At 45.6% G+C, this 16,284-nt stretch overlaps 1 protein-coding gene across 1 annotated transcript in view; it reads left to right on the top strand.

The window, feature by feature from the left end:
- The window catches only part of ALPK3 (alpha kinase 3), a 46,747-nt gene that overhangs the window by 12,807 nt on the left and 17,656 nt on the right, over nucleotides 1-16,284 (top strand). Inside the window, exons 4-5 of the mRNA XM_004370812.1 lie at nucleotides 6,257-6,374; nucleotides 6,967-8,230. Coding sequence (XP_004370869.1) covers nucleotides 6,257-6,374; nucleotides 6,967-8,230 — 1,382 coding nt within the window. The remainder of the gene's footprint in view (nucleotides 1-6,256; nucleotides 6,375-6,966; nucleotides 8,231-16,284) is intronic.

The raw sequence follows: 16,284 nt of genomic DNA on the forward strand, positions 1-16,284 counted from the left end.
GCCCCCAGTTCCAAAGCTACCTGGTTGCCAATTCTTATACCTTTTGGGAATTTTCTGGTATTAAAAGAGTCAGTCTCAGTTTTCCCCACTGCTAGCTTAGGGTTAAGCTTCCTTGGGTCTGCTAAGTCAGTTTCCACTTGTCTATCTGCTTCCCAAATTTCACAATTTTGTTGTTCCTATTGCTCTCCTTGCCTGTTCTTGTGTCTTTGTGGTCTTATATCTTTTTTTTTTTTTTTTAAAGTCCCTTTAATGTAGTTTTGGAGTTCTGGTGGTACAGTGGTTAAGAGCTCAGCTGCTAACCAAAAGATTGGTAGTTCGAATCCACCAGCCGCTCTTGGGAAACCCTATGGGGCAGTTCTACTCTGTCCTATAGGGTCAGTCGCTATAAGTCTCAGTTAACTTGACGGCAACGGGTTTGGTTGGTTTTTCTTAGTGTAGTTTTAGTGGGTTTTGGAGAGGGAGTGAAAATAGCATATTTTTTCTGCCTTTTTTAAGCTAGAAGCCTACTCCTTCTTTGCCTGGAAAATTCCTTCTCCTCTTTCAAGGGCCAGTTCAAATGGCTTATCCTCTGTGAGGTCATCTCCAGCATTTCCAGGGAGAGCTCTTGCTCTATCCTCCATGGCACCATTTCTTTATTTACATTTCTGTCTCTCCAATAAGGCCATGTAATCTGTGAGGACAGGGAGCACTCCTGATGCCTCTTGCCTCACTGGAGCTGGCACACAGAAGACACTCAGTACATGATTGCCAACTGACCCAAGGGAACTCTGACTGTTCTGATGACAAAATCAGTATCTTTTACACTTTCACATTGCATCTCATGTTGGCAGTGTTGGTGCCTTGGTAACAGCAGCTGTTGGGGAGGCCTGGGGACACAGGAAAGGTCCAGGCATCAGGGATGGCTCCCCCTTCTCACCTTCTTCCTTTCAGCCCTTTGGAGCCATAGACTCTGAGAGCAATGTGAAGAAACCACGCAGGAGTCTGGCTTATAGAATCTTGGGTATTTTATTGACTATGAATCCCAATGTTACTGTAGGAGTAGGCTTTTCCCTGTTTCAAGTGCAACCCAAAGGTGAAAATTTCTACCCCTCAATGCCATAATACCCATTTCTCATGATGGCCAGCCAGGGCCACAATCTTCATGAGCATCTACCATGCTTATCTCTACAACACTATCTTCTCTCTCTCCATCATCCATACTTAGTCCATTGTTGTAACTCATTCTCCTTTCCCCTTCTCAACCCTACATACATAAAAAAATCTTTAATTCCCAGATTTTTATGTAGCTGATTAGGAAAGAGGTCTTTATGATCACTATAGTACACCATAAGCAAGTCTTCCCCAATTAACAAGGAGAAAATATAGACTGGAGGACAGGGGGACGGTGCCTGTAGGTGGGGAGGGGTGATTCAGAAGTATCAGAGTACCAAGGAAATAGGATTAGAAATTGGGTCTCCCCAGCCCTGAGATGTGGACAGTGGATGAATCTATGGCTGAGACTGGCCTCCATGTGACACTGGCCTGGTGATCCTGGCTTGTCTTTGTAGGGAGAGAGCTACCACAGTTACCTTTCCTTCTCCCATCCTGTCTGTAGCATTCCCTAAAGGAGGCTGCGACAGCTCAGCCCCACGAGGGCCCTGCCAGGCATAGGTGATGCTTTCCTGGTGGGCGTCTGTGCCAGTGCCCCTGCTGGCTGGCCTGTGAGGGAAGCCCTTGGGGGCTTGGAGAAGGGACATAGGTCCCCTGGGGATTCTTTTCACTCAGGGTGTGATGAGGAGAAGGGAAGGCACATACCCTAGTACCACTAGGAGCTCTCCTGGCCAGGCTGAGTGTGTGTGCGTGCATGTGTGTGCAGCTGCAAGTGGAAGATCCCTCCTGCTTTTGTGTGCTTTAGAATATAGTTCTCAATACTCCCCAGAAAGGTGCCTCTAAAGCCCACTGTTACTATGGAGCCCTATGGTGAGAAGAGGCACCAGTGGGTGGTGTGAGGGGTGAGGCCCAGGCTTGGGGCTGTAAGGTCCATTCAGCAGCCCCTAAGCCTCCTTGCCCACCCCTGCGCCCGGCCCCAGCCTACCTGTACTTAGATGCCCTGGAGACTGAGGCCATGCTGGCCATTCATGGGCAGGGAGGCTCTGGCGGGGACCTCATAGGGATGAGATCATCCCATGGGATGGTGACAACACCTGTGCTGGCCCTGGCCACCTGCACAGTGGTGTAACCAGGGACTTTAACTCACAGTGGAAACACAGTGCTCATTTTACAGCTAGGGCTGCCCAGAGTGTGTTCCTGGCCAACCCAGCTGCAGCCTTGCCTCCCTTGTTCCCTGCTTCTGTACACAGGTGCCCCATGTGCCCTCTCCTTTCACCCCCACGCCTCTGTATTGCTGTTCCTTTATCAGGCATGTGCTTCTCATCTACCTCGTGCTTGTTTGTTGATTCGCTCACTCGTTTACTCACTCATCCAACAGAGTTTTACTAAGTACCTACTTTGTGCCAGGCACTGTGGTAGGTGGTGGGGATATAGCAGTGAACAAGATGTGATTCCTGCCCATGTGGGACATAAGTCTAGTAGGGGAGGACAAGCATGGAAATAGCTAATTACAGTGTCATGATTAGAGCCATGATGGGGAAGTTCAGGTGATGCTAGAGCTGGAGTGAGGGAGGGGAGGTGGGGGGCACCAAACCCACATTTCCTTCAAGGCGCAGTTCCAGTGCCACTCATGCCATAAAGCCTTTCCTGTTTCCCCAGCCAGAGGTGATCACTCCCTTCCCTGCACAGTTGAGCACTTCACTTGTGTATTGCTTCATTTATTCATCTAAAAAGATTTAATGAGTGTTGATTCCATACAACAGTGAGCCCTGGTGGTGCAGTGGTTACAGCGCTTGGCTGCTAGTCAGATGGTTGGTGGTTTGAACCTACCAGCCGCTCCACAGGAGCAAGATGTGGCAATCTGCTTCCGTAAAGATGTACAGCCTTAGAAACCCTATGGGTCAGTTCTACTGTGTCCTATAGGGTCGCTGTGAGTCAGAGTTGACTCAGTGGCAGTGATTTTTGTTTGGATTCCATACAAGGCATTACTCTAGAAACTTCTGGTACAGCAGTGAATAACATAGAGAAGTCTCTGCTCTCATGGATCTGATATTTCCATAGAGGGGTGGGTAGGAGAGGATAGACAATAAATAACAAGCTCATAAATGTACAATATGTTGGATAGGGATGTGTTCTATGGAGAAAAATAAACAGAGAAGAGGGATAAGAAGTGCCAGGGAGGGAGAGTTGCTGTTTTATCAAGGGTCGTACAGAAAGCCTCTCTAGGGAGGTAATAGGTGGACAGAGACCTGAGGGAATCAAAGTTGAACACTTGCATGGTGTGTTAGAGGAGGAATCAGCAGGACTGCAGGCCTGGAGTGCAGCAAGCAAGGGGGAGAGTGGTAGGAAACGAGGCCAGAGAGGTACTGGGGACCAGGTCATGTGGACCTGGTTGAAATGGAGGGCACTGGGGTGTTTTGTGAGAAGCCCTGGTGGTGCAGTGGTTAAGAGCTCAGCTGCTAACTGGAAGGTTGACGTTGTGAACCCACCAGCTGCTCTGCAGGAGAAAGATGTGGCAGTCTGCTTCCGTAAAGATTTACAGCCTTGGAAACCTGATGGGGCAGTTCTTCTCTGTCCTATAGGGTTGCTATGAGTCAGAATCAACTCGACGGCAATGGGTTTTGGTTCTTGAGGTGTTTTGGAGACGGTTAAGCACTTGGCTGCCGACCAAAAGGTTAGAGGTTCATATCCACCCAGAGATGCCTCGGAAGTAAGTCCTGGTAATCTACTCCTGAAAAATCAGCCATTGAAAACTTTATGGAGTACAGTCGTACTCTGACACACATGAGGTTGCTGTGAGTCGGAGTTGACTTGATAACAACTGGTTGGAGGTGTTTTGAGCAGAGGCACTACATGACCTGACTTTGTTTGAAAAGAATCACTCTGGCTGTTGTGTTGTAAATGGGCAGAAGAGGGGCAAGGATGGAAGTAGTAAGATCAGGGAGGAGGTTTTTGCAGAAACAGAGGTTGAGATGATGTTTATGTGGACCAGGTTGGTGATGGTGGCAAGAAGTGATCATATTCTGGATATATTCTGAAAGGAGAGCCTTATAGGATGGCCTGATGGAGTAGATGTGAGAAAAAGAAAGGAAAAAAGGATTACTTTAGAGTTTTTGGCCTTAGCTGAATTAGAAGGATGAAGTTGCCATTTACTGAGTTATGTGGGAGGTGGGTTGGAAAGGGAAATAGGGAGTTTGTCTTGGGACATGTTAAGTTTGATTCCTATTAAATCTCCAAGTAGAGATTCAGATGCAGTAAAAAATAAGCACTAGTAGTTTGGGGAGAGGTCTGGGCTGGAGATACGAATTTGGGAGCCATCAGCATTCAGATATTTAAAAGCTATGGGACAAGATTAGATCCCCTAGTTGTGAGTGTGGACAGAAAATGGACAGTGGTTCTGGGCCTGAACTCTGGAGTATTCTAACATTTACTGGTCTTGGTGATGAATGAGGTAGAGGAAACGGGCCAGTGAAGTAGGAGGAACAGCAGGAGGGAGAGGCATCCTGGAAGCGGAGTGGAAAGACCTTCAGGAAGTGGGGTCAGAGCGGCTGATAGATTGGATAGATGAGGCATAAAGGTCATCCATTAGGTTTGGCAATGTGCAAGTCATGAGTGACTTTGACAGAAGCAATTCTGGAGCTGTTGTGGGGACAAAAGCTTGATTGGAGGAGAGGAAGTGAAGACAGTGAGTACAGAAAACTCTTTCAGTGAGTTGTTCTATAAAGGAGAGAGCAGAGAAATGGGGCAGAAGGACGTGGGGTCAAAGGAAGTTGTTTTTAGAGAAGGGAGACAGTACAGCTTCTTGTATGCTGATGGGAATGAGATAATAGAGAGAAAAGGTTTGATGATGCAGGAGAGATCCAGGTAATTGTTGGAGAGATGTCCTTGATTAGGCAAGTGGAGATGGGATCCAGTACAGGGGCAGCTTTAGAGGGGAGTGGAGGCAGTTTATCCATAGACAGTAGGGAAGACCAAGCACATGTGGACAGATGCAGGTGCATTGCCACCTTGTGTGCATACATGTCTTACCTTTTCTATTTTACAATAAGTACTCTGAGAGCAGAGACTTGATCTTACATGCTCTGTGTCCTCATATCTGAGCTTGGCAGTCAGCAGGTGCTTAATTGTGTGTGGGTGTATTTTTGAGTGAATATGTTGTGTTAGGAGTTCCTGGGTGGTTCAAACAGTTAAGTGACTAAGTGCTCAACTACTAACTGAAAGTGTTGGTGGTTTGAAAGTTTCTAATGAGTAATGAAATCAACTGGAGCCAGCTTAAGAAATGAAGCAGAATTCATTTGTAAGTCTAGAAGGGCCTCTTACGGATCTGACAAGCAGGAATGCAGCTGTGCTCAGGCAAGGAAAGGAATCGGTATTTGGAAGAATGTTGAGATTCTCTCTGCCTTCCATCTCTTATTCTATCCTGAATATCAACTTAATTTTTCTGTCTCACGGCAGACCAGCTTTGTCTGCTTCTCAGTCCATGTGGCAAAACATGGCTGCCCTATGCCTTCACTTCTAGACCAATCAGCTATGGCCAGGGAGGCAGGAATATGTGACTGAAACAGTTGGAAGCTCTTCCTTGTAGATAGGGCTGAAAATTTCTGGAGAAGAGGGGCTAGACAGACACCTCAATCGGTGTCACAAATAGTGAACGGGTGGGTAAGTAGGTGTGGATGGGTGGATAGATAGATGATGGATGAATGAATGAATGGATGAATATTTTAGCTGGGTATCCAAATAATACCCACAACTCAGGGGCCTGGGGTGAAGGAAGAAGGGCTCTTGGCAGTGATGTTTGTGGTGGGCTGTTGGGAGGGAGACCTCTGAGGATAGGATTGTTCCTATAGTTGAGGGCATAGAATGGGTCACCGCAGAAAGAAAGGTAATTACCACCAGCCAAGGCTTTCTGGAAACTCCTTGCTTCCCTTCCTACAGAAGCTAGGAGGATTCTCCTCTATCTGCCTTCTAGCTGCTGAAGGAAACAATTTTCAGCTTTGACAGAGCCTGGTTTCTAAAAGCATGCTGAACCATATGCTGACCCTGGTCTTCCAGCACACCTGGGGCAGGTGTCCTTCAGGTAGTCTGGGAAAGCTATGGCATCCTTTTCTCTCCTTCCACTGTTTTGGAACTGTCCTTCCTACAATAAAGTCTCTTGCTTCCTTCTTAGGATACCCAGAGCCGGAGGTCACCTGGTACAAGGATGACACTGAGCTGGACCGCTACTGTGGCTTGCCAAAATACCAGATCACTCACCAGGGCAACAGCCACACCCTGCAGCTCTACAGGTGAGGGAAAGGTACTTGGTTCCTCTCTCTGCCCTCCGGAGGGCCCTATGGCCCTGAGCCTGCCCTCAGAAATGGAGTCTGCTGAATGAAGATGCCCAGGCAGGATCGGGGGTGGAGGGCAGTGTTCTGCTGCTGAGTTGTACCGCCTGATGAACCAGGTCTGCCTGCCAGTGCCTGGGATCTCCTAAGGCCAGGATGGGAGTATTTCTGACAGCCAGAGGGCTGAGCGCAACTAGAGGAGGTCCTGACCCATAGAAACATTTTCCGTGAGGTCAGCCGCCAAAAAAAGCTACTGTGTCATTCTTACTGTTTGGGTCACTTGTTTATGAAAGAAACTCTCCTGGGCCCTGAGTCTAATCCATCTGGGGACAGTGTGATCTTGGTCAGCTCCCACCCTCTTTTCAGTCTCAGTTTCCTCAATTGTAACCAAGGGTGTTGGGTGTGGTGATGTCTGAGGCAAGGATGTGTCACTCGGGACAGGATTTGTTTGAGGAGGGCACAGCATGCACAGCTCTGCGAGGCTCTGGCTGCATGGGGTGGGGGCTCGCGGCTCCCAGGAGGAAGAGGTATCACCTCATGCCCCTACCTCTAGGTGCCGAGAAGAAGATGCTGCCATCTACCAGGCCTCTGCCCGAAATGCCAAGGGCATTGTAACCTGCTCAGGGGTGCTGGAGGTGGGCACCATGACTGAGTACAAGATCCACCAGCGCTGGTTCGCCAAGCTGAAGCGCAAGGCTGTGGCAAAGATGCGGGAGATAGAGCAGAGCTGGAAGCATGGGAAGGAGGCGGCCGAGGAGGCCGACACCCTCCGCAAGCTCAGCCCAGACCGCTTCCAGCGAAAGCGACGACTCAGTGGGGCTGAAGTGCCAGTCCCTTCAGCCCCTCCTAGGGAGGCTGAGGGTGGGACCCCGGCAGCCTGGCAGGAGGGAAAGACTGAGCCTGCTCAGCACCCAGGCCTGGGCCTGCTCAACAGTTTTGCTCCCGGGGAGGTGACCACCAATGGGGAGGCAGCCCTGGAGGATGGGGAGCATGGCTTATTGACATACATCTGTGAGACCATGGAGCTGGGGTCCCAGAGAGCCCCCAAAAAGGAGTCTGGGGCCAAGAAGAAAAAGAAAGATGAGAAACCTAAGCAAGGTCTGTGGAAGCCAGAGTTAGAGAAGACAGCCCGAGGACACCATCCTTCTGAAAACCGTGTTCCCAGTTCAGACAAGCCTGACTCCTGTGGAATGCAGGGGCCCATGAACATGGAGCAGGTTCTGACCCTGCCCAGAGGCAGGGCTGCATGGGGGCCTGGGTCCTCTGGAGCAGATGGTGCTAGGAAGCCAGCCTCTGCTAAGAGCACTCGAGATAAGGCCCAGGATGCCCCTGCTCTGGCCCCTGCTGCAACCCATGTCCCTGCCCCAGGCCCTGCCCCAGCTCCGGGTCCAGACCAGGAAGTGTACTTCTCTCTGAAGGACAGGTATCTGGAGAACACCCAGGCAGCCAGGCTTGGGGAGGAGTCCCAGGCCCCAAGTGGCAGGGCACCCAGAGGGACACCCTTGGGGAAGGTAGCTGGCCAGGCAAGAGTCAAGGAGGTGCCTGTCGCCCCTGGCCAACTCACACCTTTCCCAGCCCTCCAGCCAATGAAGCCTTTCAACAGTAAGAGATTCGCCCCTCCAAAGCCCAAAGAGGAGCCTACCACCAACAGCAGGCCCGACTCTTGCCTGAGTCAGGCTCCAGAGCCTGGGCTCCAGGGTTTAGGGAAGTCTCCAACTCAAGCAACTGCCACAGTGCCAACGCCCCCTGCCCGGCGGAGACACAGCACCCGGGACAGCCCCTTGCAGGGGCAAGCAGGTCACAAGACTCCAGGAGAGGTAAGTTGGGTGTTGGGTACCTGAGGCCACTCTGGGAAGCTGACCTCATGGAAACTCTTGGAACAAGAGCGAGCAGTGGGCTATTTATGGAGGGGGGTGGGGCAGGGTAGAGTACCAGCCAGGAGCAGGGGACCACAGGCATGGCCCTTGCTGCAGCCACTCTCCAGATGCCAGGCATATGGACAGCACTGCCTGACTGTGACCCCTCTTCTGAGAGCATGGGAGCTCACAGCCCAGGAACTGGGTCCCAAAAGGACTAGAGGAAAGACAGTGTTCCCTGGGGAAGAGTCCAGCGGAGAGGGTTTTCCTTGGCTATACTAAGGCAAGGAGTCCCTGTGTGGTGCAAATAGTTAAGCACTTGGCTACTAACCAAAAGGTTGGCAGTTCGAGTCTACCCAGAGGCACCTTAGAAGAAAGGCCTGGCAATCTACCTCCCAAAAAATCCATTGAAAACTGTTTTAGTTACATAGTTGCTGCTATAACAGAAATACCACAAGTGGATGGCTTTAACAAAGAAAGATTTATTCTCTTACAGTCTAGGAGGCTAGAAGTCCAAATTCAGGGTGGCAGCTCCAGGGGAAGGTTTTCTCTCTCTGTCAGCTCTGGGGGAACATCCTTGTCATCAATCTTGCCCTGGTCTAGGAGCTTCCTAGCGCAGGGACCTCGAGTCCAAAGCGCATGCTCCCCTCCTGGTTCATTCTTGGTGGTAGGAGGTCCCCTTCTGTCTCTTCCCTTTTCTCTCTTTCATATATCAAAAGAAAAGTCTAATCTTGTAGATTGAGTCCTGCCTCATTAACATAACTGTCTCTAATCCTGCCTCATTAACATCATGGAACTAGGATTTATAACACAGGAAAATCACATGAGATGACAAAATGGTGGACAATCACACAATACTGGGAGTCATGGCCTAGCTAAATTAACGCACATTTTTGGGGGACACAATTCAATCCATAACAAAAACTCTGTGGAGCAGTTCTACTCTGACATACATGGGGTCGCCATGAGCTGGAGTTGACTTGTTGGCAACTGGTTATACTGAGGCAGCAGTGTTTCATGAGGGAGACTGAAGAGCAGTGGAGGCCTGTAGTCTGCAGTGGTTCTCAACCTGGATGCTCGTTAGAAGATTTTTACAAGCTACCAAACGTCTAGGAGATTCTGATTTAATCTGAGTTTTTCTAAGATTTTGGTGTCTGGCATACATACATTCAAAGCTGACTAGTACCCTTATTGTGTGATACCTTTCAAGTCTCGTAAAATGGAAATAATAATACGACCTCCTTACTGAGGGCTGTTGAGAGAACTAGGGTGCTTAGCACAGGGCCTGGTGCTATGAAGAACTAAATAAATAGCAGTAGGTATTAAGATATTACTGAGTTGGGAGGTAGAGGGAAATGGCTTTACTTGGGAACAAGAGTGCCGTCATTTCCTGAGGAGCAGGTAGCCATCAGAGAAAATATGATGTTTTGTGAGGAGAAAGGGCAGTGGGGTGTCCAGTCTTCAAAGAAAGAGACAGATGGGTAACCATATTAAGGAATTTGATGGGGAGGGAAGGAAGAGTGAGATTGAGAGAATAGACAGAGGGAAACAATTTGTCCCTTGGGGTCAGTGTCTCATGGAAGGGGACAGAGAAGGGCAGCACTTCACAGGGACCTGGGGAGACAGTGTTCTGTAGTAGGACAGGAAGAAGACAGTCTTTCTTATGAGGGACAGAAGGAAAAAGTGTTTCAAGAGTAGGGGTAGGGGCAGAGAAAATACATGGAACATACTTATACCAGTTAAACCAGTTGCCATTGAGTCAGTTCTGACTCATGGAGACCCCATGTTTGTCAGAGTAAAACTGTATTCCATAGGGTTTTCAATGACTGATTTTTTGAAAGTAGATTGGCAGGCATTTCTTCCGAGGCACCTCTGGGTGGACTTGAATCACCAACTTTTTGGTTAGCATGTTAACTCTTTGTACCACTCAGAGACTCCAGGAAATACTTATACTAAGAAATTATTCATTGTTTATCTGAAATTCAAATTAAACTGGGTGTCCTGTATTTCTTTTTGCTAAATCTGGCAATCCTAAGTGGAGACAATCTCTCTTTTCAGCAGAACTAAGAGGAGACCATTTCTTGGGATAGAGGAAGCAGGAGTTGTGGGTCCTAGAAATGGCAGCTTCATGAGGGAACAGGAGAATCGGTAGAAAGCCGTGTCACACAGGGGTGAGGGGCAGAGGAGAGGCAGTTTATTGGAACAGTTAAGGGAAACACACACAGGAGGGACACACTGAAACAGCACCTTATGGAGGGCAAAGGGAAAAGCATGTTTCACGGGGAACAGGGAGGGCCACATTTCCCTTGGAGAGAACTTTCATGTGCGGAAGGAAGAGGAGACCAGTTGCAAGGGTGACCTGGAGAGAGGGCTTCATTTCAGTGGGTACTGAGCTGGACCTGGGGACCATAGTTCTGAGGGCTTTGGGGTGGGGCAAAACTCAAGGACTCTCGCCCACTTCGTTCCTGGTCTCACGTGATTTAGGCTGTCAGCATGGTACATTCCTGGAGGCCCAAGTAGAGCTAGTGGGGCTAGTCTGTGCTGACAGCCCACAGGCTGGACAGCAGGGCCTTATGTAAGGATGGCCATGTGGGCCCCCAGGGAGCTCATTTAGGAAGTGACCAGGCTGTCAGCCAAGTCTGTGTGCGAATCTATCTTCTCCGCCCATAGGGGTCGGGACACCCAGCCAGCATGGCTGCATCCTCCTGGCAGGGCGATCCTCTGTGGGTGAGCGCGGCGCCAACATGTGAGAGACTATCTGCGGTGGCTCTGCCATCCTTGCAAGAAGGCTGTGTTTTATTTTATTTTTTTAAACTTTAAAATGTGAAATATACATGTAAAAAATGTATGTTTTGAAGCTGCTGTTTTTCAGTGACTTAATTTGAATAGTTTTTTATATTTCCATCCTATTAAATCTTAAAAAAAAAAAAAACACCTTTTTTTTCTGGTTTTAAAAGTAACACATGGTTATAGTAGACAATATGGGGGAAAACCCTAAAAATTCAAAAGAGAAAATAAAAATTCACCTATAATTCTACCATCCACAGCTATCTATCATTCCATAGATGGTGGGATATCTTGGTGTTATCTTTTTTATGTGTATATGTAGTTTTTTAAAAAATTTAATTTGTGCTCTTGCTTTGGTGCAGTTTTATATCCTGCTTTCTTTACTTATTATTTCATGAGCATTTTTCCTATGGTTCCTAAAAATTCTTTGAAAAACTTCATTTTTAATGGCTGTATAAGGTACCATAGTATGAATATTTTAACTGTTTCTTTCATAGTGTTTGTGCTTTTCTTCCCCATTCTAAGATTAGTTAAATATTAATCTATATGTTTTTCTTAATTTTTGTTGTTTGAATTCTTTCATTTGACTTTTAAATTAATCTGGAATTTATTTGGGGCCCTGGTGGTGCAGTGGTTAAATGTTTGGCTGCTAACCTAAATGTTGGCAGTTAGAATCCACCAGCTGCTCTTTGAAAACACTGTGGGACAGTTCTACTCTGTCCTATAGGGTCGCTATGAGTCGGAATCTACTGGATGGCAATGGGTTTGGTTTGGTTGGTTTTGGAACTTATTTGGGCATATAGTATAGTGTGGAGCCCTGGTAGCACAGTGGTTAAGAGCTTGACTGTTAACCAAAAGGTCGGCAGTTCAAATCACCAGCCACTCCATGGAAACCCTTTGGGGTGGTTCTACTCTGTCCTGTAGGGTCACTGTGAGTCGCAATCTACTAGATGGCAACGGGTTTGGTTTTTTGGTTTTTATAGTATAGCATTAGTCTCTAGCTTGATTTTTTTATTAATAAGTAATTTATCCCAGTATCATTTGTGGAATATTCAGCTTTACCCATTAGCTTGTGATTGTTTCTTTATATGCTTATTTTTTATACGCAGAAAGTCTTTTTTAGTTCCTACATATACATGAATCATAATCCATAAATCTGTTGATTCTCACAGCAGGACCATCTTGTTTTAATTATTGTAGCTTTAGTATCTATTGGGGTAAGTTCTCTTATGCTTTAAAAAAATTTTTTCTAGCTATTCTTTCTTGTTTATTCTTGTAGGAAAACTTCAGAATCATTGTTTGAAATTATCCAAACTCCAAGATACTCTTTTTTAAAACTTTGTATCTTTATATTTACCTTTTACAAAAACCACATGAAAAAAAATGATGAATTATTTTTAACAAGATCATAAAGCCTATATAAATCCTTTCATGGAAAACTAAAGGTAGATTTGTAATGTGAATGGTCTTATAGTAAAACTTGCTAGATATATATTTTTAAACAGCTTTATTGAGGTATAATTTATGTACCATAAAATTCACCCATTTTAAGTGTGCAAAGTGCACTGTTCAGCATTGTACATAATTCAGAGTTGTGCAACCACCACCACAATCCAGTTTTAGAATATTTCTATTGCCCCAAAAGGATCTCTCATGCCCTTTTGCAATCAATCTTCATTCCCACCCCTAGACCCAGGCAACCACTAATATGCCTTCTATTTCTCATACCATTGACATTTTGATTGGGATTGCAATAAGCATAAGAATTTGGAAAAAGCAATATCTTACCATATTTAGCCCTCTCATCTGGAGGCATGATTTTTATTTCCATTATTCAAATTTTCTTTTTTTAAAAATTTTATTTATTTTGTTGTTGTTGAGAATATACACAGCAAAACATACATCAATTCAACAGTTTCTGCATGTACCATTTAGTGACATTGATTACATTCTTTAGTTGTGCAGCCATTCTCATCCACCTTTTCTGAGTTGTTCTTCCCCCATTAACATAAATTCACTGCCCTCTAAGGTTTCTCTATAATTTTTCGAGTTGCTGTTGTCAATTTGATCCCATATAGATAGTTCTTACCCATTGCCATTGAGTTGAATTTGACTCATAGCGACCCTATAGGACAGAGCAGAACTGCCCCATAGAGTTTCCAAGGCTGTAAATCTTTACGGAAGCAGACTTCCACATCTTTCTCTCGAGGAGAAACTAGTGGGTTCAAACCGCCAACCTTTTGGTTAGTAGGCAAGTGCTTAATCACTGCGTCACCAGGGCTCCTTATAGATAGTTCTTAAAAGCGATAATGTTCTAGGCAGACATTTTTTACTAGTTAAGCTAAACTACTGTTTGGTTTTCAGAAGACTTCAGGGAATATATTTGGTTTAAGATTTAAAGATTATCTCATGGCAATAGTTTCAGGGGTTCATCCAACCTTCATGGCTCCAAGAAGTCTGGGGTCCATGAGAATAAAATTTTCTTTTTTATCTCTTTTTAGGAGCCCTGGTGGCACAGTGGTTAAGAGCTTGGCTGCTAACCAAAAGGTCAGCAGTGCGAATCCACCAGCCACTCCTTAGAAATCCTATGGGGCAGTTATACTCTGTCTTCTAGGATCGTTATGAGTCAGAATTGACTTGATGGCAACGGGTTTGGTTTTTGGTATCTCTCTTTATGTTCTGTAGTTTTCTTCATATAGGCCCAGCATATTTCTTGTTAGGGTTCGGTGCTTTAAAGGGCTCTGTTTCTGGGATGGGAGAAAGATGCGATAGTCTGGTTCTGTAAAGATTTACAGCCTTGAAAACCCTATGGGGCAGTTCTGCTCTGTCCTGTAGGGACACTGTGAGTAGGATGGGGATAAGGAGCAACGCATTGTTAAGAACGTCCAGAGACCCTGCAGCCCAGCCATGCTATTCAGACAGCTCTTTCTCCTGGCAGAGGCAATCTTGCCTGAAGGTACTTGGTGAGTGGGAACTGACCTTCAATGCCCTCAAGGGCTGCTCTTTAATGGCCTAACCTGACATCTCTCTGAGTCTATATCCCCAGATGGGAGAGCCCTATGAGATCTGGAGTTGAGGCACAGGAGTATGGCGACATGATAGAATGCTCCATCTGCCCAAATCCTCAGAGGGGGCAGTGTAGGTTTGAGAGAGCTCTGTGGATGTCTTAGGACTCTAAAGTCTCTATTTTTGAGAAACCCTGTGGGTCCTGAGGATGACCATCCAAGGTCTGGAAACTCCCCTTCCAGAATAAGGGTCCAAGAATTTGGTCTTCAGGAAATACTCGAATGTAAGTATTTGTTGAAAACCGATTGAGGGAGGAGGGCTGGAGGAGAGACATGATCCTTACCTTGAGGAACTATCTAACGAATTGCGGGGACTAGACTCACACTGGACCATAAGTGTCACTGCAGTAGGCTTCCAGAGATGGTGAGTGGTGTGGTCTAGAGTCATCAGGGAAGGTATCTGGAAAGAGGCCAGACAGGTTGGCAGCACATATAGGACTTATTAATGGAAATACTATATTAGGAAACACTTAACAAAATTTTTTTTTAGTGAAAAGAATATCTGCCTTTTCTGTTACCTATATAAGTACCACAATTAAAAAAAAATGTCTATAATATCCCCAGAGAGATAGAAATTAGATAAGTGGCAGAGGAAAGAAGATATTCTGGGCAGGATGAATAGCGTGAAGTAAAGATAAAGTGGAGTAGACAGGGAATGCAAAACTTGCCTGTCCTAATTTTAATGGCTAAATGCATTGGAAACATCTCAACACTTTTTCTTATCTTCTGTGTTGTGTGTTCTTCTTTGGTTTCTTTAGCATTGACTATAACATTATCCAGGGTCAATAGTGAGACAGGAATGCAAAACTTGCCTGTCCTAATTTTAATGGCTAAATGCACTGGAAACATCTCAACACTTTTTTTTCTCTTCTGTGTTGTGTGTTCTTCTTTGGTTTCTTTAGCATCGACTATAACATTATCCAGGGTCAATGGTGAGACAGAAAAGGAAGAGAACTAACATTTTATTGCATATAAGCTTCCAGTAGTGGTGGGTTAGATAATTCAGACCAACTTTTCTGCTGAGGACAACTAGAAAAGCTGGGCAAAATATTAAAATATCTGCTTGAAGGCATTGGGGCGCTAAGAAAGTGAAGAATTATTTGGCCAAGATCTGAGAGGAAATGGAAATCCACAGTGGTGAGCCCAGCATGTGTCATAGCTTTTTCCTGGCAGTGTTTGCCTCTCCAGAAGAGAAGACTGAGAGGCTAGGCAGTGTTCTTGACAGCCTCATGGGACTAGGGTGACAAAAATTGGACTCCGTGGTCTCAAGAGTGGGAGCCCTGGTAAACCTCCAGTGCTTTTCATTGGGACCCTGAAGGTTTGCACCCTAAGAGTAAGGGAAACCAGAAGTAAATTAGTCCACATGGGGACTGATCTTAGCTCGGAGTCATCTGGAGGACTAATATCTCAATCCCTGAAAGGTGATTCACCTGGAAGGTGAATCATTAGGGTACTTCCAGATATCAGGTGCCCCCAGGCATCTGGCAGAAGCAAACAAAAATTATATCTGAAGGATGATAACATCATCTTAAGCCTCAAATTATTTTTCCTTTTTTTATTGTGGTAAAATATATATAATAAAACATTTGCCATTTCAACATTTTTTACATGTATAATTCAGTGACATTAATTATGTTCATCATCTTGTGCAACTATCACCACTATTCATTTTCAGATTTTTCCATCACCTTTAACAGAAACTCAGTGCCCCTTAAGCAGTACCTTTCCCTTTCTCCCTTCCTCCCTCCTGCATCTGGTAACCACTAATAAACTTGGGTCTCTATACGTTTGCCTATTCTAGATATTTCATGTAAGTGGGATCCTGCAATATTTGTCCTTTTGTGTCTGACTTATTTTACTCAGCATAATGTTTTCAAGGTCTAATTATTTTGAAAAACAATTTTTCAAATATAATATTTTGCACCCAAATGAAGATAAGCAGGCACACGAAAGAAAACATGAAAAAGAAAAAAAAAAAGACAGGCAAAAATAACAGATAATAGAAATGAGCCCACAGGGATTCCAGATTTTGGAATTATCAGACATAAACTGTAAAAATAAAACTATACCTTCTATATTCAAGAAGATAAAAAGACAGGGTTGAGAATTTCAGCAGAGAACTAGAAACTATAAAAAATGGCAAAGACTTGTAAAAGAACCAAA

This window comes from Trichechus manatus, unplaced genomic scaffold (genome assembly GCF_000243295.1).
Source record: "Trichechus manatus latirostris isolate Lorelei unplaced genomic scaffold, TriManLat1.0 scaffold00009, whole genome shotgun sequence".
Lineage (NCBI taxonomy): Eukaryota > Metazoa > Chordata > Mammalia > Sirenia > Trichechidae > Trichechus > Trichechus manatus.